Genomic DNA, 23,818 nt, shown 5'->3' with positions numbered 1-23,818 from the left:
TTCCTAACTCCTACTAGGGCTTTGCTACTATTTTGAGGTTGGTTGTAGGTGGCAATGCCACCGATTATTTCTTTGACTAGTTAGTTGCTTGCAAGTGGTAATGCCAACCATTATTCCTTTGACCACCTGGTTACCCTCTTGCTACAGGAGGAACAAAGTCTGGAAAACAGAAATGCTTCTATGGCTAGTGATCATGCCTTTGCAGCACATCATAAAAACAAGGGAAAAGGCAAGGTTTCCGTTGATAAGCCCCCTCATACACATGTCATCTTCTTGGCATTAAGGATGGGGGGATTGGGCTATGCTCCGTAATCTCACCACAAGAGAAAGAAAGGTTGCAAAGAGAGGTTGAAGTATTGCCCACTACAAAAAGGGCAAAGAGAATGGCTTCCACTGGTGTAGGAGCTTCTTCAGGTGCTCATGCAGCACGTGTTCAGCAGGCCACTTCTAGGTATGGGAACTAGAAATAGTGGAGAATGGCTAGACAATTACTAATGGTTAGCATAGGCATTATAAGGCAACTCATTTGTGTGCTCTTCTACTAGTGGACCATAAATATCTAAGCTCAGTCCTTGGGGTGAGGATATGGATGTAGGGGTAGTGTAGAGTGAGGTAGCGAAATTGGGCACGAGGATGTGAGGTGGTAGCTACGTGTGTTTCTAGTGCCTTGCCCAAGTTGGGGAAAGGTGTTAGGTGAGTGTGCCCACACTCACGAAGGTTGGGTACTAAACCACATAAGCTATTAATAATGTCTTGAAATTACAAGATTTAAAACCTTTTGTGTTGTATAAGTTGCTAGCCAAGCATTCTTAGTGAAGCAAGTTGAATGGAACATCCATGCTCTTTCTAAGATGTCGATATCTAGGGCAACACCTACGTTCTTGTAGATTCTTGGATTTTGGAGGGTGAAGTTGGGGTGATGCTTTAGTATCGGTTTGAGATCATAGGGACGTTTAAGAAACTTCCTTTAGCTCTCCGATTGTTTCGTGCGACATGCCTGTCCCAAAGTGTGATGCAGTTGTTAGGAACCTTGTGAAAACATCTTCGACTTGTCATCATCACCTAGGCAGGAAATCACCACCATCGCAAGCCACATGCTCTTTGATGGTTATTATTGCCAAACAGAAATGACATCTCAAATGATGGAAATAAAAGGCAATGGTCGGAGATTCCCGATCCCAATAAGAAATTTAACTAAAGTTAGCTCTCAACCTACCAATTGATCCTTGGTCTTGATAGGAAAATTTTAATTGAGAACCAATTCCCTACATCCTGCTTTATTTTCCATGTACTTGTTGATGGTCAAACAAAACTTGGCACCTCAAATGATAGCAACAAAGAGCAGTGGTCAAAGATTTTCAATATTGATGAGAAATTTATCTAGAGAGAGCTTTCAATTTGCCAATTGATCCTTGGTCCCAATAGATTTTTTAAAATTGAGAACACATCTTCTACATCTTACTAATTAACCTATGTTTATCTATGGCTTAATTTATTCATGCATTAATTAACCTATGTTTTTTCCATGGCTTAATTTATTTTTTGCATAGACTATGTCCAAGTGGGGCTTCCCCAAAGGTTCAAGAAAAGATTGGAACCCAAAACGCCAAATGAAGATGAAGAACAATGAAGGAGGTGTACAATGACACTATTCTTCATGGCAATGGTGCCAAAATGTTACCACTCTCTACACATTTGGAAAGGTTTTCATTTGAAAAGATATCTCAATATCTTTTTGTCACTTACAAATCTAGAGGGTGTTGTTATCGTGGTATATGTGTAGCTTTGGACCTCGGGTCATGGTCCAATAAGAGACGTAGACTCAAGTGTGAGAAGTAGAGGATGTGCGTACTTGTGTGAAAGACTCACTCATCATCATTGTTATTTCGGAGTCCTCTTCCCTCTGCTACTACGGCTTCTTCTTCTGCGAGTGCACATGGAGCTCCTGCTAATATTCCTGCTACATCTCGGTCTACTTCACATAGGCAGGGCAATCTTTACACATCATGGCATCCGCAAAGGAAGGCACAAGTAGATGCAGCTGTGGCCCGATTTTTTTACTCCAATGGGATTAGCTTTAATGTTGCTAGATCACCCTACTTCAAAGAGATGGTGTCAGAAATCAAAACATTTGGATCCACATATACCCCTCCCACATTTGATGCTTTGAGGGGCAAGCTTCTAGAGGATGAGGTGGTGGCAGTTAAGCAAGCTATTGAACCTGTGAAAGAGAAATGGGTAAAGTATGGGGTAAGTTTGGTTGCAGATGGATGGAGTGATGTGCGAAGTCACTCACTAGAGGGTATCCTTGCATATTGTAGGGGATCTGCACTCTACATACACTCCATAGAGTGTGGAGTGCAACAAAAAACAGCACCTGTATTGATGCAAATGTGGGCAGATGCAGTGGAATATGTGGGGCCGTCTAATGTTTTGCAACTTGTTTCAGATGGGGAAAATACCAATAAGGCAGCAGGTGCATTATTGGAGCAAAAGTATCCTCATATCCAGTGGAGTGCTTGTGTAGCACATTGCTTGAATAATTTGTTGAAAGACATTGGCAAATTGGATTGGGTCAAGAATGTTATTGACAATGGAAAAGAGGTGGTTAACTTCATCACACGACATAATTTTTCTCTTGCTTTGTACCGTAAATTTGCCAACAAGGAGCTTTTGAAGTATGCAGAGACAAGATTTGCATACAACTTCTTGATGCTTCGTAGGCTCCTTGAAATGAGACCTGCACTGAAACAAGTTGTGGCAAGCCCAGAGTGGGATGCATGGCCCACTTCTAGGTAGGGTCTTGGAATTTATTGTTATGACTTGTGCATTGGCAGTGATGAATTTTGGGGGATGCATCTCACATTGTTGATCTATGTGTGCTTATTGTGAAGCTGCTTAACCGAGTTGATGGAGATATGCCTTTTCTTGGTAAGGTGTATGAGGGGATGGATCGGATGATCGAGAATATCAAAGAAATAGAAAAGGATCCCCAAAGGTTGAAAGAATTGGAAGAGTTGGCTGTGAGCAGATGGAATCAATATTACTCTCCCATGCATGCAGCTGCCTTTGTGTTGGACCCGGAGTTTCAACACAAGGCAAGTGCACAACAGAGTGATGCAAAGGTTGTTCGTGGTTGGAACCTCACTCTTCAAAAGATGGTGCCAACTCCTAATGGACGGCGGAGGATAAAAGACCAGCTTGCCAATTATCGCAATAAGGAAGGCATGTATGGATGGCCAGATGCACAGCATGATAGGTAATATTAACTCATTTTAATTTTCAGATTTTAGGAACTTGTAATTTGTTATTTAATACAAAATTAGAAATCTAAAATTTATGAGTTTTGGAATTTCAGATTTCGAGTTGGGGCTGTTACATGGTGGGAGGATTATGGAGCTGATTCCCCTGAGTTGCAAAAGCTTGCCATCCGCATTCTAAGCCAAGCTTGCACCTCCTCTTCTTGTGAGCGTTTGTGGAGTAGCTTTGCCCATATCCACACAAAGAAGAGAAATCGTCTGTGAACACAACGGGCCAATGATCTTGTCTTTGTTAATGCAAACTTGCGTTTGCTTAACAAGATGAGAGACGAATATACGCATGACAAATATATTGGATTTCATAGCCCAGATGATGCCCACTCACCTGATGATGATGATTTGTTAGTAGAGGAGAATGATGATGATGAGGAGGAGGAGGCAGAGGTTGAGTCTCAGGATGAGGATGAGCTTATTATTTAATCATATATGATATCATCCTCGATGTAGCCTTTTTTGGGTTTCAACTTTCTTTTTGTTACTATGACATTTGGGCTTTGAAAGCTGAATTACCATTTATGAATCATGATTGGTTTCTTAAATATCATGAATCATGAATCATTTTTCCATTTTGTAACTTGTTATAGGATTTATAAATTACCCCACCTTGCGTAATTGAAATTTTCATTTTGTGATTGGTAATTGGTTGAACAATGAAACTTGTATCTCCAAAGTTCAAAGTTACAATCAATATTAATGTTACTAGGTAGAGCTATAGCTTATTGTGCACTTTTTTTGAAGGTAGAGCACTCTAAATGTGTGTATGCATTACTCTAAACCCCCTTGATGACGTGGCATTTTCCCGTTTCACCCCCTCTCAAAAATCCCGAAATGTTTCCGTTTTTATTTCCCGTTTCCGTTTCTCCGTTTCCTGTAACTCTGCAGGAAACTCGAGCATGATATCTCTGAATATAGAAGAAGAAAGAGTTTGGTCTTGCAGTATATGATTCTCCTAGTCTAGATGATCAATATGAGTCAGCTAATTTTGCACATGACCAGCATTGGGCTTTTCTTGTTACATATCAACATAATCTTGATGTTCATGATGCCTACATGATAGTTTCTGATGCTTCTGATGCCTGGTTCTTTGATAGTGGTGCTAGCAAGCACATCACTTCCTGTCGGAAGTTATTCATCTGAGCATGCATCTAAGGGGGGGAAGTTACATGTGCCAATAATGCATCATATACAGTGAAGGGCATTGGGCAAGTTGCCATTACTTCTGTTTCTGATGGTCTAGTTACTCTAGACAATGTGCTTTATGTTCTTGGCATCCGCAAGAACCTCATCTCTATTTCAGCCATAGCTACTTGTGGATATCAGGTTCTCTTCGATGGTGTTCGGTGTGCGGTCTATGATGCTACACATGCCTTCACCATGGTGTTGACTGGCACATTGACTAGAGGGCTCTACAGACTTGATGCTTATGACAGATGCTTGGATGATGCTAGACTTGCCGATGTAGAAGCCCATGCTATTGCTACTTCTACCAGGGCAGATACTCATTTGTGGCATGAGAGGTTTGGACACCTCAACTTTGGGGCTTTGGTGAAGTTACATAAGGATGGTATGGTTGTTGATTTTCAAAAAATGCATATGCCTTCGAAGCATGTCTGTGAAGCTTTGATGTTTGTGGACCCATGTGGGTTGCAGCTCTTTGGGGATTTTACTATTTTGTCTCATTCATTGATGACTTCACCATATATACTTGGATTTTTTCTTTGAAATCCAAATCTGAAGTTTTTGCACGATTTATACATTTTATTGCCTTGGTAGAGAATGAAACCAGGCTGAAAATTGCCCACATTAATAAAGATAGGGGGGAAGAATATATGTCAAAGGAATTTGTTGATTTTTTTGGCCTCAGGTGGCGCACATCATCAATGTATTGTGCCTACACTCCTCAGCAGAATCCCATCGCTGAGAGAAAGAATACATCAGTCATGGAGATGGCTAGTTGTATGTTGAAAGGCAAACACTTGCCTAACAAGTTGTGGGTGGATGCTGTTATGTGTGCAAATTACATTTTGAACAGATGTCCCACCAAGGCATTAAAGACCATTACACCTTATGAGGCTTGGACAGGTCATAAGCCCAAGATTTCTTCACATGAGGACTTTTGGATGCTTGGCATATACACATGTGCCTTCTTAGACACACACCAAGTTATATGATAAAGTTGTCAAATGCATTTTTATTGGCTATAGTTCAGAGAGCAAGGGCTACAAGCTCTACTAGCCCCGCATGGGCAAGGTTTTTGTTAGTAGAGATGTTATGTTTTATGAATCTTCCTCTATGCCTTTGTTGATGCCCCAGATCTCTTGACAACTTGATGCCTTTGTTTCCGTCAGACTCTGATGATGATGTCAAATCTGAGGTTGCTCCTCCTTCTATTGGTCATTTGCAGCACATGTACATCCTGAAATTCAGCATGGTTTACAGCCTGATATGCCCATCTAGGAACTGAAATAACTTATTTTTCTGCTACTGGAGCAGGCTAAGGCCTTTGCCTCCTCTAATAAGTTACAATGTGTTGTTCACCAACATTTTCATCCAGCTGTATGGGCATTTCTTCTTGTCTTGAATTTTTCGTTTGGGGCTGCAACACCTCATCTGTAGCCTCACTAAAATCAATTATAGTCAAAGGAGTTGGATCCAAATCTGAAGTATATTTCATGTCACTATAGCCCTCGGCTTCATTGAAGACAACATCTCTACTAACAATGAGCTTTCATGTGAATGGATTCCACAACTTGTAGCCTTTACTTGCATGGTTGCATCCAACAAAGATGCATTTAGTCCCTTTGTTATCCAACTTAGACCTGTTTTGTCCAGAACTAAAGCATATGTCACTGAACCAAAGATACGGAAGTATCGAACCTTGGGAGGTTTGCCATACAGTGCCTGATAGGGTGTGAAGCCTTATTCTGAATATATGCTGTAATCACAGCTTCTCCCCAAAAAGATTTACCCACACTCCAGGATGCTAGCGATCAGCCCACTCTTGGTAGGACAAGGGTGCCACAAAGAGACTTCATGAAGGCAACTATGCATTGATGACCGTAGTGATGGAAGTTCACAAGGAGCCTGCTAATTTTCAGGAAGGACATACTAATCCTCTGTGGTAGGATGCAATGAAATCAGAAATGTCTTCTATCTGGAAGAATGCAACATGGGAATTAGTAGATCTACCAGTGGTCAGATCTGTCATTGGCACAAAGTGGGTATACAAGGTGAAATATCATGCCAATGGTGAAGTGGAAAAATATAAGGTACACTTGGTTGCGCAGGGATATTCACAGGCAGAAGGCATTTACTACGAGGAGACATTTGCTCCTGTAGCCAAGATGACCACTATCAGGTGTGTTGTGGCTATGGCTGCCCCATATGGCTGGCCCATATATCAATATGATGTCAAGACAACCTTCTAGAATGGAGACCTCAAAGAGGAGGTATATATGAAACAACGGCTTTAGTGTTGTAGACATGAACAAAAAGTGTGCAAGTTGTGGAAAGCATTATATGGTTTAAAAGAAGCGCCATGTGCTTGGTATCATCGCATACATGCGTATCTACTATCACATCAGGTATGCAATACTCCCAAGTGAGCCCAACTTGTATGTTCTGCAGGAACATGACTACATAGTCATCCTCATTTTCTATGTGTATGATATTATACTAACAGGCAATGATGCAAAGAAGATTGCAGCCATTAAGACCATGCTATTCTAGAGTTTGAGATGATTGATCTGGGGCTGCTATATTATTGTTTGGGACTTGAGTTTTGGCAAACGGTAGCATGGCATTTTAGTTACTCAGTCCAAGTATGCCTTAAATATAATTCAGCAATATAATATGCAAGACAACAAACCCGTGTGTACTCCTACGGGGAAGGGACTCAAACCTAGCAAGTATGATACTGCTGAGAAGGTTTATAGCACATTATACAGGAAGTTGGTTGGGAAGCTCATCTATTTGTGCTCTACGAGACTGTATCTTTGTCACAATTCATGCAATCTCCTACTATCACACATTGGAATACAACCAAGAAGGTCCTTCAATACATATGTGTAAACTTCCTCGTAAAAGACAGAAAAGATACTCTCATTTGCTCTCCCTCTCTCAATAGATACACTAGGGCCCAAGACAATTGTCGGGCTGGATCCCCCCGTAGGTTTTTATTCATCAGAGAGAAAAATGGAGTACATGAGTTCAGCGTGGAAGCTGTTCATACAAAATTCAAACGTAAATGAATCATTACATGAGCTCTTAGGCTCTCTTTCTTGGCAACAAGCCACTTGTCAAACTCTACATTACTTTCCTAATTACATGCCACTAAGGGCAACTCTAGAGTCTTCGAAGCACTTGATCATGCGAACCGCCTCCTAGACTCTTGTTAGGCTCTATTGTGCTAAGGAAAATAACTCTTCCTAGTACTTGCAACAATTAATTAAAGTGCACCACCATGGCACCCATTAATTGTTAGCGCTTTGCATGCAAATAACACATTGTGGACTAGTTCTAGTCACGGTGGGCGTCCCCACTGAACACATGTGCACACACAACAAATATAAAAATATATATTTATTCTCTGGTTGACCGAAGTCAACGCACTCAATCATAATTAAGGGGCTTTGACAAAGGGTCGAGGCACCTTAATTATAGTCAAGTCTCTCCAACCGAAGTTGGTACAGCTCTCCAGCCGAAGTTGGCACATCTTGGTTAACTGTAGTTAACCCTCTTGGCGTATGCCAAGTCTCGTTGACTGAAGTCAGCTCTCTTTGACTGTAGTCAGCTTTGTGGTTCTTTGGTTAACCGCAGTTAACCCTCTTGGTAATAAACCATGTCTCCTCGACCGAAGTCAGGCTTACTTGATCAGATTCAAGTACCTTTGACCGTAGTCACTTCTTTGACCAATTAAAAGAACTCTTTGACCATAATTAACACATATGAAAACTCTTTAATTATGATCAGATAAATGGTCAACTGTACTTTGACTTAGGATATTTACATTGTGGTGACATCCCCTCGGCTTCTATTCAGTTGACCTCAACTGAAAAGCTTCCTTGTAAACATCCAAAAGCTATGGATGATCGGACAACATGTCTTCATCCATCCGCTTGGCATCCAATGTCGTATAATTCTTGAATTTTACAAGGTACTTGTAAAATTCTTTGCCTTGAGGGCCTTTGCGTACTTTATGGTACACGATTTGCTCTGGCTGAAGACCTCCTCCAGCTCATCCACTTCTGGTGGATCCTTTGCTATTGCTTTCGTAGGCTCTGGCCCCTGAAATTTCTTTAGAAGACTCACATGGAATGCATTATGAATCCTCCAATGCTCTGGCAATGTTAACCTGTATGTAACCTCATTTATTCTTTCTATAACCCTGAAAGGGCCATAGTACCTGGGAGATAACTTTTCATACACTTTCTGTTTGCCTTTGAACTTGCGGAGCCTAGCTTTCTCGAACTTTAAAAGTACCCAATCCCCTTCCTTGAGATCCAACTGTCTCCTATGCTTATCTGCAGCTCTTTTATGCTTCTCTTGAGACCTTTCAATTGCTGTCCGGACTTGGCTGTAAGCTGTCTGGAGGTCTCTCACAAACTGATCGGTTGCAAATATTTCGTCCTTGGTCCTCAGGATAGGTGGTAGAATCACCTTCCCATAGATGACCTCAAAGGGGGCTTTCCCTGTAGAGCTGTGTATTGTATTATTGTAAGCAAACTCTACCAATGGTAGGCATTTTTCCTAGTCTGAACCTTGGTCACCCACGTAGCATTTCAGCATATCCAATGCTGTAGAATTTGCTACTTCACTTTGACCATCTGTCTAGGGATGGAAAGAAGAAGAAAAATTCAAATTCGTCCCCATGTTATCAAATAAAGCTCTCTGGAATAGACTGGTCATTTTGGAATCTCGATCATTGACAACGGACTTAGGCATACCATGATGCTTAAAGATCTGTGCCATGAAAAGCTTAGCCATATGATCTGCCTTTATGGTTTTACGAACCGGAATGAAATGAGCTTGCTTGCTGAATCTATCAATGATAGTCCAAATCCCATCATTCCTGACTTTGATCTTGGCAAATCAAAAATGAAGTCCATTGTAATACTTTCCCATGGTGTTTGAGGCACGGGAAGAGGCATAAATAGGCCAAGTGCCTTTTGTCTATCATACTTGACTTTCGGACACGTAAGGTAGTGAGTAACAAACTAGGGTATATCTTTCCGCATCCCTGGCCAAAAGAAATACCTCTCTAGTGCTAGAGTTGTTATTGTAATTTCTCTATGTCCAGCATAGGGAGGTGCATGGCATTCCTCCAAAATCTTTTTCCTCATCTCCTGGGTTATGCATAGGCAGTCATCTTTTATTAAATACACATCTTTCAAGGAATAGTGACTGGTGGACTGCCCCCTTTGCATTTGCTGTAAAATCTCACCACAGTCTGCATCATTAGCATATTGCTCCCTCATGCCTTCCAGATCCTGATGATAAGCAATGGTCACATTATTGACCTGGGGTCTTCGGGACAAGGCATCTGCCGCATGTAAAGGCTGCATTTTTCTTAGTAAGGTCATGCAGTGGAGCTGCGATATCAGCAAAATGCCTGATGAATCTCCTATAGTAGGAGCAATGTCCCAAAAAACTATGGACTTCATGCACAGTTTTCAGCTCAGGCCATTCTTGGATGGCTTGGATCTTTGCAGGATCCATCTGTATCCCATTCTTGGATATTATATGCCCAAGATAATGGATAATTCACTTTTCTTGCTATTGGCAAAAAGCTGATGATTTCGAAGTTCTTGAAATACTAAAGCAAGATGTTCCCTGTGCTCTTCTTCTGTTTTTGAAAAGACTAGGATATCATCAAAGAAAGTATCCGTGAAATGCCTGTACTTTCGGAAGATGCAATCGATCATTCTATTGAATGTGGCTGGAGCATTTGTCAACCCAAAAGGCATCACTAAGTATTCATACAACCTGAAATAGTGCGAAAAGATGTCGTATACACCTCTTGTGGTTGTATTCTAACTTGATGATAGGCACTGTTCAAGTCTATCTTGCTGAAAACTGTTGCCCCTCTAAGCTGGTCAAGCACATCATCTATGCGTGGTATCGGAAAACTATTTTTGATGGTCATCTTATTCAATGCACGATAATCAATGCACATTGGAAAAGAACCATCTTTTTTCTGTACTAGAAGTACTGGTGAGCAAAAAGGAGACGATCTGGGCTGAATCAACCCTTTGGACAGCAAGTCCTGCACCTGAGCCATAATCTCCTCTCTCTGAGTCACACTGACTCTATAAGGTGGTCTATTTGGTGGCTCACTACCAGGCATTAACTCTATCTGATGATCTTTTGGTCTCTCGGGGGGTAACTCCCTTGGCAAAGCATCAGCAAAGCAATCTTTAAAGTTTACAAGAAACTGAAATTTATCTTTGTCTGCATCATTCATTTCAGCATGCATATCATTCTCTTTTTCTTTTACAAAAACCATGTACGTGGAAATTGCAGACTTTATTGCTTTACCACATGTAACATGAGATACAATGGGGATAATCTCCCCTTTATTCCTGGCAACTAAACACTGATTTTTTCCCCTATGGATAAAACTCAGCACCCTCTTAGGGTATTCTATCGTTACTTCCTTTCGATGGAACCACGGTGTACCAAGTACAACATCATGCTGCTTGAGAGGAGAGATTAAGAAGTCCTCCTGATCTACATAGCTCTGCACATGGACACAAAGCTTTCCAATCAAAGGAATAACTTGCACTGGATTCCCTTGAAACATTTGATCAGCATCAAGAGCTCTGCCTAGCTCTTCAGTTTTAATCCCTAATCTCATGGCTAAATCTTACGATATGAAAGTGTCTGTAGACCCTGGATCAAATAGGATTAATGCTTGCTGATCTCTTATCTTTCCCCATGATAGCAAAAGCTCTTTTTCCTTTGGGTCTGAGGTACTCCCCAAAACATCTGGGACTGCTCCCACCATTGGCCTCGATGATACTTGTGGCTTTTTTTGCTCCTTAGAACCTGAAGGCTTCTCAGGGCACTGGGCAGCCATATGCCCCTCTTTCCCCCATCTAAAGCATTTCCCATCTCTGTGGAATTCAGCTATCTGTTTTGGAGTGAATGGGGATTTGCCTTTGTATGACTTTGAAAGCTGAGTACCCCTCGGCTTCTGAGGCTGAAACCCTTTCTTTTCAACCTTGGGATACTCTTTCTTTTCTGATTTTGAAAAATCAGTTTTCTTCCTTCAGCACCTCCTACATGCAAGGATAGGATTGTGGATGAATCTTGTAACGGCACAAGACTAGCTACTGAAGCTGAAGGTCTTGAATGTTCTTTGCCCCCAAAGCATTCACTATTGCTTGAATTCTTGGACTGAGACCTGCTCTGTACTTTCTCATTTGGGTTCTTTTGGAGATGTTTTTGAAAGGTGCAACCTACAAATAAGCATCCCAAAACTTTTAGTTATACACATCCAATGTATCTCCTGCATCCATATGCAAACTGTCCCAATCTTGAAGAACATGATCTTTAAACTGTTTAGGCATGAACTGTTGGTAGAAGGCTTTCTTGAAGCCCTTCCACCTCTTTGGGGCTGTTGGAACATAGTCTATGGTATGGTTGTATAGGCTAGTCTAGATGTTTTTATGTTCATTTCTAGCCTAGTTATTTCCTAGTGTTAGGTGGGTCAGGTATATATACCCCCTACACTCATTTGTATTTTATTCTCTCAGTTGCACTATTGGATCTTTTCAGTTATATCATTTTCATGATTCATTGCTCTCTTGCTCTCTCTCGCTTGTGTCCTGGGTGTCTACCCCAACATTTGGTATCAGAGCTCAGCTCTGTGTTGAGAGAGTGAGGTGAACTCACTGAGAGGAGCGCTTGAGGCTCAGCCTCCTGTTTTGCGCTTTTGCTGCAAATTTTTTTGCTGCAAACAGGCTCAGCCTGTGTGTTGTGAAAGTCTTTTGCGAGTGAATGCTCTTTCTCTTTAGGGGGGGCTCTTCTTTCTGAGTTTTCTGCTGAATAGCTTGCTGGGTGATCTCCTTAGGGGGGGGTTGTGAGTTATTTGCTGTGAAGGAAATTGCTGAGAAGAGTTCTTCGTGAAAAAGAAGAGAGTTCTTTGTAAGGAAGAGAGTGTTTCGTGAGATAGCATTCTTTGTAGAAGAGCACCTTGCTGAAAGAAAAAAAAAAGAGACGTTTTTCTTAGAGAAAAGAGTGTTCTTCGAGAGGAGTTCATTGAGCATTCTTTCATTGAGCATTCTTTCTGTGAGAGAGGAGAGTTCACGCAGGTGGCTGGAGAACGGTGTCGCAGGAAGGCTTCTTTGCGAGGACTTCAACTCCTCAAAGCAAGTGCTCGTTGTGCGTTCAGGAGAAGGGTGGTGACACGCGCAAGCGAAGCCAGGCTGCTGGAGGAGAATCGCGGCGCAGACGAACACAGAAGCAGAGAACTGGCGCGAGCACGCCACGCCACAGGCGAATCAGGCCATCGCGACCAGCACCCGAGCACTCGCGGGTAGACAAAGGAAGGCGACGCGCGCAGTTCGTGGTCCAGCCAGGCAAGGCGAGCGGACTCAGCAACACAAGCACTCCGCCAAAAACGCGGCAAGCAAGAGGCGATAGGCGAAGGCGACGTGCAGGGTGGCGGCGAAGGCCATAGCCACAGCCAACTTTGGAGCCACACCAAATTTTTAGGGCATTTTTCCCAAGTTAGACTAACTGTGGTTAGTTTAGCTAACCGGTGCCAATTTGGTTTGATTTTTGGCCCCAGGCCAAATTTTTGGGGAAAGGCTAAAAAGCCCCCTAAACTCCTTTGTATTTGGCATTCCTTTGTATTTTTGGGCTTTCTTGAAAAATTCTAAGTCCTAACAAAGGATTTTGCCCTTTGTAAAAGGGCATTCGGAGCACATTTTGACGTGCTGTAGAGCACCCGCTTGGCCAAATTTGGTCAAACTGAGCCTGCACATCAATTACCTGTATACAGGTCTTGAGTTGTGACACTCCAAGTGTCTGATAAACTCTGCCTACCTGTGGTATTTTTGACCCCGAAAGGTGCCCCCAGGAGCAAACTGCGACACAGACAAAAAGTGCTCACAGTCCAATTTTTGGACCATTTTCTGAGCAATTTTCGGGCAGTTTCAAGCAAAATCAACAGAGGTGCAGGGACAGGTACAGGACAGGTGCAGGTCAATTTTTCTTCCAGATTTCTTGCAGATTTTTAGCCATGGCATCTGAGTCATTTTCATTTGCTGAGCATGACAAACTTGACGGCACAAACTATGGTCTTTGGGCCTTCATGGTCAAGCATTTGCTGATAGGCAAAGACCTATGGGAGCTTGTGTCAGGTGAAGAGAAAAGGCCAGCAGGCCCTACTGCTAGTGCATCTTCAAGCAGTACATCGTCTTCTAGCAGTACAGTCACTGCCACTACCACGCCCGCGCAGAAGGCATTTGACAAAAGGAATGGACTTGCCATGTCCATCCTTGTGCATTCAGTCAAAAGGAACATTATGACCACATTGAAGTCATGCCAGACGGCACATGATGCATGGACCACATTGGAAATGATGTACAATGTGAAGAATGAGGCGAGAATTCTAGCTTTGGAGAATGAACTCAAAGCTCTCAAGATGACTGAGCATCAGTCTGTTCTTGAGCATACATCCAAGCTCACTGATATCAGAGATCAGTTCGCTGCCTTGGATGAAGCCATTAGTGACCGGAAGATGGTCACTCTCACTCTGAATAGCTTGGCGCCTTCTTACAGAAATTTTACGTCATCTTTAAACCAGACCATGCGGGTTGCACCAGTCTCTTACCAAGAGCTGGTTGGTTTGTTATTGCAGGAAGAGCAAACCATGAGAAACTTTGATCAAGGTGGCACTCATGAAAAGGCATATGCCATGCATGGCCGAGGCAGAGGCAAAGGCCAGGCCAAAGGCAAAGGACCGGCTCAGCCGACACCTCAGGTGGCTCAGCCACAGAAAAAGCAAAATAGGTGGACTCCTAAGAAACAGGAGCCACAGCCGAAAGCACAAGAAGCGAAGCCTATCAAAGGCACCTGCCACTATTGTAAGCTACCAGGCCACTATGCCAATACATGTCAGAAGAAATATGCAGACTCTTTGAAGAAGGGTAAGGCCAATCTTGCCCAAGATGATGCAGATGAGAAATCTGAGCAGGCACACACAGTGTCAGATGAGAAAAGCTACTGTTTTGCTGTAGATCTCAGAGAGATTTCTGATGCAGACAGTTCCCAGCTCTCTACTTCAGAGGTGATGCTTGTTATGAATGATGCTTGGTGTATCGACAGTGGTGCATCAAAGCACATGACTCCTCGCAAGGAGTGGTTTGATGAATATGCATCCTCAGAGGGCAGATTTGTGACATGTGCCAACAATGCTAGACACAAGGTTCATGGAATTGGGGATGTGCCAATTAAATTTTCTGATGGCAAAACCCAATTCATTCGTGATGTGTGGCATGTTCCGGGTCTGAAGAGGAACTTGATTTCAGTTCCTACATTGGCAGTGAAGCAACACATGCTTGTGGAATTCCAAGATTTGCAATGCCGGATCAAGGATCCTACCAAAGATTTTCAGGTTGTTGCTACTGGTTCTTTCCATGATGGTGTATACACATTGGATGCATCTTCACCAGGAGAGGTTGCCATGGCAGTGACATCTCAGGATTTGGTCTCTTTGTGGCATGCACGGTTTGGGCACATCAACACCAGGAGCTTGCAATTTTTGTCCACCCATAACATGGTGACAGGCATGCCGGCTCTACCAACACCCAAATCAGAATTATGTGAGCATTGTGTGCTTTCGAAAATGCACAAACAGAAATTTCCCCTTGCAGGAGCAGTCAGAGCTACCGAAAGGTTGCAGTTGGTGCATTCAGACGTGTGTGGGCCACTCAGTGTTGCCACACATGCCAAGGCAAAGTACTTTGTGACGTTCATAGACGACTTCTCAAGATTTGCATGCGTCTTTCTGATGAAGGACAAATCTGAAGTCTTTGCCTATTTTCAGAAATACAAAGAGCTTGTTGAGAACAAGCTAAACTTGAAAATCAAGACCCTACGGTCTGATAATGGGGGAGAGTATCTTTCCAATGCCTTCACAGCTTATTTGGCAAAGCATGGGATCAAGCATCAGCTGTCCACTCCCTACACACCACAGCAAAATGGTGTTGCTGAGCGGAAAAACCGCTCATTGCTTGACATGACCAGGTGCATGTTGTCTCACAAGCACCTGCATAAGAAATTTTGGGGAGAGGCTGTCATGACAGCCACATACATTCAGAACAGGTGTCCAACCAAGGCCTTGGTTGACAAGACACCATACGAGGTGTTCTATGGGTCTCCACCCAAAGTGGGACATCTCAGGATTTTTGGTTCTGTTTGTTATGCTCTTGTGCCAAAGAAACAGAGAAAGAAGCTGGACAATAAGGCAGTGAAATGCATATTTGTGGGGTATTCACAGGCCAGCAAAGGTTACAGACTCTGGAATCCGGACACACGGTCCATTGTTCTTAGCAGAGATGTAAAGTTTGCTGAGTGTGACACTTTACCGGACACTCTACCAGATGTCAGAGATAGCATGGATGCACCCTTGACTATTCTCAACTTCAGTATGCCTACTGAACAGTCCGAGCAAGTTGCTACAGCACCCCAGAATATACAGCAAGGTCCTCAGCCCGCTGTTGCATCAGAACAGCCCCTCATTGTATATAACAGGAGACCAAAGGTTGCTCCAGTTACTGCTGTACCAAAACAGCAAAAACAGGCTGTCATTCTGCCACAAGAGGCCCAGCCTCATGGCATGCAGACAAGGTCCAAAACAGCCCAGAAAAATCAGGTCAATTTAGCCTTGATGGCTGATGTGCTTCAAGCACCTGTAGAGCCTGATAACTACAGCATTGCTATGCAGGATCCACGGTGGTACAAGGCAATGCAAGATGAGCTTCATGCCATCTCGAAGAATCACACATGGGACCTAGTTACTCCACCTGTGGGGAGGTCAGTCATTGGCACCCGGTGGGTTTACAAGGTCAAATATCATGCCGATGGCACAGTAGAGAAATGCAAGGCACGATTGGTTGTGCAAGGCTATGGGCAGAGAGAGGGCATTGACTATGAGGAAACATTTGCCCCGGTTGCCAGGATGACCACCATTCGTGGTGTGGTTGCAATAGCAGCATCGTATGGATGGCCCATCTTCCAGTATGATGTGAAAACAGCGTTTCTGAATGGAGATATCCAGGAGGAAGTTTATGTGAGGCAACCACCTGGCTTTCCTGTCACAGGACAGGAGGATAAAGTATGCAAACTCAACAAGGCATTGTATGGGCTGAAGCAAGCACCACGGGCTTGGTATTCAGTGATTCATTCATGTTTGTTATCTTATGGGTTTGAGCATACTCCCACGGAGCCCAATCTCTATGTGCTACAGAGGCATGACTACATATTGATATGTAGATGACATTATTTTCACTGGCAGTGATCAGTCACAGGTAGAGGCAGTCAAGAAGCTACTGTTTTCACAGTTTGAGATGACAGACCTAGGCCTCTTACATTATTGCCTTGGATTGGAGGTTTGGCAGACACAGGATGGTATTCATGTCACTCAGTCCAAGTATGTCAGTGAGATTTTGTCTCAGTTTAACATGAAGGACAGCAAACCAGTGGCAACTCCTATGGAGAAAGGCTTTAAACTTTCAAAGTTTGATACGGCGGAGAGGTTTGATGGCACATTGTATAGACAGCTAGTGGGAAAGCTGATTTATTTGTGCTCTACACGACCAGACATTGCCTATGCCACGGGCATTTTGTCTCAATTCATGCATGATCCTACTGTCACTCATTGGCATGCTGCCAAGAGAGTTCTTCGTTACCTGCAAGGTACGCAGACTTTGCGTCTGTTTTATGCGAGGAACACTGACTTGCAGCTATCTGGATATTCAGATTCAGATTGGGCAGGGGATTGTGATGACAGGAAATCCACTTCTGGGTATACTTTCTTTCTTGGCACCTCATGCATATCATGGCTAAGTAAGAAGCAGCCCAGGAATGCACTCTCATCCAGTGAAGCGGAGTACATGGCAGCAGTCACAGCTACTACAGAGTGTATGTGGTTGCAGAAGTTGTTGTATGACACGCATATATCACAGGCTTCACCAGCGACAGTTCTTCATTGTGATAGCCAGTCATGCATAGCCATTGCCAACAACCCTGTGTTCCATGCTCGCATGAAGCACATTGAAAACCACTATCATTACATTCGTGGTTGTATTGAGGATGGCACACTTACACTCCATTATTGTCCCTCTGAGGAGATTGTAGCAGATCTCTTCACTAAAGCCCTTGGTGCGGACTCGTTCATTAGATGCAGAGATCGGCTTGGTATGAGAGACACACCAGTGTCACGGGGGGTAGTGAAATGACACTGCTGTTTTTTTTTTTTTTTTTTTGGTATGCTACCCTAGGTTGCTATATCCATGTCCCTTTGGATGAACATGTGCAACCAGTGGTACTTTAGGTATCACTAGGTACCTCTGAGATGTTTCCAGGGTACTTGACCATACCATTGAGGGGGGGAATGTTGGAACATAGTCTATGGTATGGTTGTATAGGCTAGTCTAGATGTTTTTATGTTCATTTCTAGCCTAGTTATTTCCTAGTGTTAGGTGGGTCAGGTATATATACCCCCTACACTCATTTGTATTTTATTCTCTCAGTTGCACTATTGGATCTTTTCAGTTATATCATTTTCATGATTCATTGCTCTCTTGCTCTCTCTCGCTTGTGTCCTGGGTGTCTACCCCAACAGGGGCTGACCCATCTGTGGTCTGTGCACTCCACCATGCACTAGCTGTCTCGGTCAAGTGCAAACTGATCATTCTTAACTTGGAGGATTCTGAAAACTTTTTTGTACTGAATGCAGCATCAAACTGCTTGATGAACTACAATGCTTTGTTTGTATGACCATATTGTCCATTATAGGTCATAAACTTGACATTTTTACCTCCATCTTTGAATTCCTTGGTCTCTCTGGAAGACTTGCTCTTCCTAGACTTCTTGTGTTTCCTTCTTTTGGTCTCTCTGTAACAATGCTTTTGATCTAATCGTGAGGCCAATTGCCCGCTTTTAGAAATCCATTTGTTGTAAACTAAATATAGCTATGGTTTTTTCCTGAAAAAGATAAAATTTACATAGTAAGAGTATGTCTGTGGGTGCAGTTTTTGTGACCTAGACTTATCATTATGGTCAATTTTGATGAGAACGTTATACTTGCCCTGACAGTTATTTGTTTTGATGACAGTTATGGTCAATTTTGATGAGAAAATTATACTTGCCGTGACAGTTATTTGTTTTAATAATGTAGGAGACACGTGTGGAAAAATTACTGCTTCTGCTACTTGAATCAGAAACTCATTGATGATTCGGCATTTTTGCAAGACTTTGGCATCAGGAATAATTGTCAGGTACAGTGTACTTAAGAAGCTTATTATGGAGTGCATATAACAAAAGAATGCCTCTAGTGCTACTATTCTGCCTTTGCAAGGGTGATAAGATCCACAAACTTTGTATAGAACGTGCATGCAACAAAGATGTTCTTCCATATCAAATAAAATTGAGGCCTTTAGGAGCTCCTTCTGCAAGCTGTTGAATGTTTCATGCGTAGTACACCATCCTATTTCTGAAACCAAGTTTTTCCTTGAAGCAAACGCTGAGCCCTGTTTTACTAACATCCTGTAGACAGAGTGGGAATTGGTTCTCGAAGAAACATACATACTCTTAAATGATTGCTTTCAAGAGTCTGCTTGCAGCCATCACTTACTTTGGTAAACACACATTTGTTGCCTTCAAAGGTCAGATTATCATTGTGGTGCATAATAGGATAGCCTTATGTAGGTGAAGGCTAGTCTTCTCACAAGCTAAATTGGACACACTAAAGGAATTTGTGAATGTATCAAGAAACTCTAATGTATGAGATTTTTATTCCCTTCAAACATTAAACCTATACCTGTATGAACATTGTTGCTACCCCTTTTCTGTCACTAATCCCTTCTATCCCATGCTGATCCTCCCCCCCTTTAGCATGCAACTAGTAGCGTTACAGTCTGCTCCCCTCGTGCACCTAGCTAGAGAAACTGCTGCATGGTCCCTGCCTTCCCCTGCTCCTCTTCCGAAAAAGAGGAAGAAAGTAACTCACCTTCTTCCTCACTTTTGCTGTGGTCAGCTGCCCATCCGGTCTCAGTGCTCACCTGGTCATGTGAAACTGTTCTTTTTGCAGCATCTTCTCCTTTGCCCTAGTTGTATTTCCCTATAGGATACCAATGCCAGCTGTGCCTAGTTGCAGTGCTTTGGCTCCCTCCTTTTGCAGAGTTGTGGAGTTTGCTTGCTACAGGCAACTCTCCCCGCAGAGTGGAAGCTAACCATAGAGAGAGTGCCCAGGAAACACACAATGTCAATTTCAAATAAAACTTCTTTTCCATGATGTGTACTGGTGTAGAGAGAGAGAGATATGATATGATATGATTGTATTAAAGTCTGCATAAGACCCTTCAGGATCTATGGGGCTGGTGATCACTATCAAGTAATAGTGATCCCTTACATCCAGTGAGAGAAGATATCACAAACTTGCTGTATAATTAGTAGTAGTTGTGCTAGCTTGTGTACTAGTCCCAGTACCTTGTTGCGGTGTTCCAAATCCTCTTTCAAGTAGCTTCCTAGTTTTTTGGTTGGCTGCCCAGCAGCTTTTTCAAATATTCTCCATTGCCTCCATAATCTTCTTTGATGTGTGCATAGGGTCTACATCTTAGAAGTACAAGCTGCTCATTTTCTACCTCCCATGTGGGGCAGATTTTGCAGGTCCTTTCTTCCCTGGGGATCCTGGGTCTTGCCCACCTACCCCTCTCCACCTCGAGATCATGTGAACTAGTTATGATTTTGAACATTAGATGCCTTTTACATTTTGATATGTCTTCCCCAAGGTATTTTTGCATTCCATAGCTATCCATTGAGTTAATTTCCTGTTTGTAGAACTACATTTTTGTCCTCAGGTTTTGCCATAGTTTTGGTAGCATTTTTAATGTCAGTATTTGATTTCACATGCATCTTCTGGTATGTGAGCAGCTGTTAGACCCCATAATTGCATCCACTTCATTTCCTTTTTGTGCCAGCCCGTGATTTGCATAGCTTCCATCGTCTTGTGTGGTATCCTATTAGCCTCCATCTTCTCAACTTTGTTGAGGTAAGCCATGAATTGACATAATGCTTCCCCTTCTAGAGCTATTAGACCTGTTTAAGCCAATAGGATCGGGTAGGGTGTTTGTGCCTTAACCTCTATTTGCCCTATTAGGAAACGTTTATGTTTCTTTCCCAGTAGATCTAAGAAGAAGAAGAAGAAGAATATATTATCGTCCTCTGAAGACCAAAACCGGCCTATGGGACCTGGGCAATACAATATCACAAGTACATGAAAGCTCCTCCCGAAGATGGGAGGGTGGAAAGAGAAACCACCTTCTAGGATTCAGGTGGATTCCTATGCTTGAAGAGCTTATACACAAATGTTCCTAAAGCTGAAGGTGACCCTTTATGCAGCAAATCAGCCAGTTTGTTATGTCCCTCAAGGAGGTGATTGAACTCTTCCCTAATGTGTGCACAGTGAGGGCATATCATTACCATGTGTTCTTCTGTTTCAACCATACCTTGATCACATAGTTGGCATATTCTACTCTCCCTTGGCATCTTTTTCCATCCCCCTGTTTCTATTTGCAGCTGGTGTGATCGGGTGCGAAGTGAGGCTAAAGCCCTCCGTTTATGCACTGCTATAGGTGTACATATGTACTTCTGCGTTGTTGTCTCCCTTCCTGTATAAATTGACCAATATTCGGGGTTGATATATGTGCGATAGTACTCAAATTTATCTTTGTTTTCTGCTGTTTGCCATTTCCTGTGTAGTGCATTCAGCAGGTCATAATGAAAAGCCTCTTCATCAATCTCCTCTGAAGAGTAGTTTAAATACTCTTCTACTTCCCACTTCTTGAACCATTTTTTTAGGTCCTGTGCCCATCCGGATGTCAAAATCTTGCCCTTGTTTGTCTTTTGAAGCTTCTGACTTTCATTCCATGCTCTCTTTGGTAGCCTTTTATTATCCATGCACTTGACCTTTGTGATGTATCTGAGTACTCTCTTCAGAGCATGTAGAGTGCTAGAGAGAGAGGTGCATACAATAAATGACTAATACTGGGGGGAGAGAGAGAGAGAGAGAGAGAGTAGAAATAGTAATTATTCTTGTCCAAGGATGGAGCAAATCATATACAAAAGATGGGCACCGTGTACCACCCTCTATCAGCAGGGTGTCGACTAGATGTGGACCCCCTGTGATAACGGAAACTGTTCTCTTAACTCCTCAAGGCACCTTCAAAACACCCAGCCTATGATGGTACCCCGCAAACACACCTTCATGCCGCTCCCTTGGATAGCCTATCGTAAGCTTCTTTCTTGCTTCTCCATGTTTGGTTTTGTGCAAGTGAACGATTTTGGTACATAGGTACAATCTTGGTAGTACCACAGGTCCATGGCACCACTATCTTCAATCACGTACCCGCTAGTGGGTGTGATTTTTTTGTGAGCTTTTTGTCACGAGCTTTTTTTCAATTTTCATGAATATTGTGAGCTTTTCATTCACTCATCTCCCTAGCGTCTCTATTCCATCCAGGAGTTGAGAGGGGGTGTTAGAGGCCGACATCTACTGATGTCACCTAGAGAGAGAGGGCCTTGCTTATGGATATGAATGAACCTGACATGACAACTTTGTAAAGTAAGGCTTATGAAGTAATGGAAGGATCCTCATGCAATACTATGTGTGTACAATAATGTGTGCATGGAATTTGGAAAAACCTTTCTTTGAAATCAAAATGAAGGTATCATGGCTTAGATTGGGAGGAGATGAGGAGAAATCGAAAACCAACATGAAGAGAAGTCCCATCCACACAGTGCACTATCAACAAATAAAGAGGTCAAGAGACCTTCAACGTGCATTTGGCCAAACAGTTGCAGAGATTCTTTGCCATGCCCTTTATGGGCAATCACTCAATCCTCTGCTAGGGCAGTCACGATGGCTCACAAATCCATAAGGCAAAGAGTAGCAATGCCTCCTTGCCAATCAGGGCACTCTAGGAGATCACATCTCACTGTAGCAACTCTGTAACAAACACCACCATCACATCCTCTCTGCTGTTGCATTTGCCATACATATTGATGAGAGCATTCCCCACAACAAAATCCAACACCCATCTGTTGCTAACAATAGTAGCATAGGTTACTCTACCCTCTTCTAAGGCTCCCATGCATCGTAGAGAGTAGTGCCTTCACTTCGCATGTAGTTAGTACTCATCTCTGTAAAAAAAAACATCATTCTAAATATTTCACCATCTACCACTTATTTTAAATTTGGCTTATGAAGCATTCATCGCAGAACTACTACTTTAAAATGCAATTTCGTAATTTGGATTTCAAGATACTTCTCACAACATCACTTCTTAAACATAACAGCTGAAAATGTAAGAATATTTTTAGCTTTTACATTTAAAGATCCTTGCCACACAACACTACATCCCAATAGGTCAGTTCATAAAATTCTCTGTGCACTTGAACAGTTGCAGGGATGTCTTGCCATGCCCATTCTGAGCACAACCAGTAATCATTGCACTTAGGAGACCACAACCCATTGTGGCATCTCTGCAAACACTACCCTTGCATCATCTAGGTTCACGGAATGGGCATACATATTGGCAAGGGCATTCCCCACACAGTAACCTCTGACTATGGATTCAAAAAAGAGCAAAAAGCATAGAGCAATAAAGACACTCTTGTGCCACACAACCACCATGACCAAGGACATAGTATGTGTTACATGACAACCTCAACAAGAACATCAAAAGTGATGATCACAAGTATTACTGTCAATACTACATAGTTTATGGAAATGCTATTCTGTACTGATTGATCGCAGACACATGTCAGCAACAACATTGTCATTCTCTATGGAAAGATAATGGCGACCTAACTCTTCACAAAGCCTTGCCATCCTAAAGCAACCTGCAAAGACATCGATGATGCAATCACCAGGGTCTGTGAATGTTCTGAGTATCCACCTACAAGAAGCACTAAAAGGGATCAGAGGATGTTTGACAATCCATATTTATTTTCCTTGAAAGAACTTCAATTATACCCCATAAAGTCAATCTGTGCTTGTATAGGATCTTACTCGTGCAAGTAATCTGATCTTTCTGCCCCTCCTCGTAAGTAAGTTGATGCAACTTGTGTCCGTTTTGCGACATGTTTACAGTCACACTCGTGTAGCACTGATGTCTTTGCTGGAAAAAGCTTATTAGAGACATTTGCACCTGCTTGTCGATCCATGTGTGGGAGGTCAGATTTTCCACTCCAGAAGATACCCATTT

At 42.6% G+C, this 23,818-nt stretch overlaps 2 protein-coding genes across 2 annotated transcripts in view; one reads left to right on the top strand and one right to left on the bottom strand.

Annotated features, from left to right (window-relative positions):
* Positions 1-23,818, top strand: part of LOC147882908 (Ubiquitin-like superfamily protein) — a 100,554-nt gene that overhangs the window by 53,217 nt on the left and 23,519 nt on the right. Inside the window, exon 3 of the mRNA XM_087400961.1 lies at positions 18,730-18,829. Coding sequence (XP_087257087.1) covers positions 18,730-18,829 — 100 coding nt within the window. The remainder of the gene's footprint in view (positions 1-18,729; positions 18,830-23,818) is intronic.
* On the bottom strand, positions 23,344-23,816 carry LOC147882910 (uncharacterized). The gene is made up of 2 exons (XM_087400212.1): positions 23,623-23,816; positions 23,344-23,509 (listed from the first exon to the last, which is right to left on the bottom strand). Exons 1-2 carry the CDS (start codon positions 23,814-23,816, stop codon positions 23,344-23,346), a joined length of 360 nt encoding a protein of 119 aa, XP_087256338.1.

The sequence above is a fragment of the Dipteris shenzhenensis genome, chromosome 29 (genome assembly GCF_047967505.1).
Source record: "Dipteris shenzhenensis isolate YYH24624 ecotype China chromosome 29, Dip_SZ_1.0, whole genome shotgun sequence".
Taxonomy (NCBI): Eukaryota; Viridiplantae; Streptophyta; class Polypodiopsida; order Gleicheniales; family Dipteridaceae; genus Dipteris; species Dipteris shenzhenensis.
The sequence above is the reverse complement of the archived record's forward strand: the minus strand, read 5'-3'. Positions and strand labels throughout refer to the sequence as shown.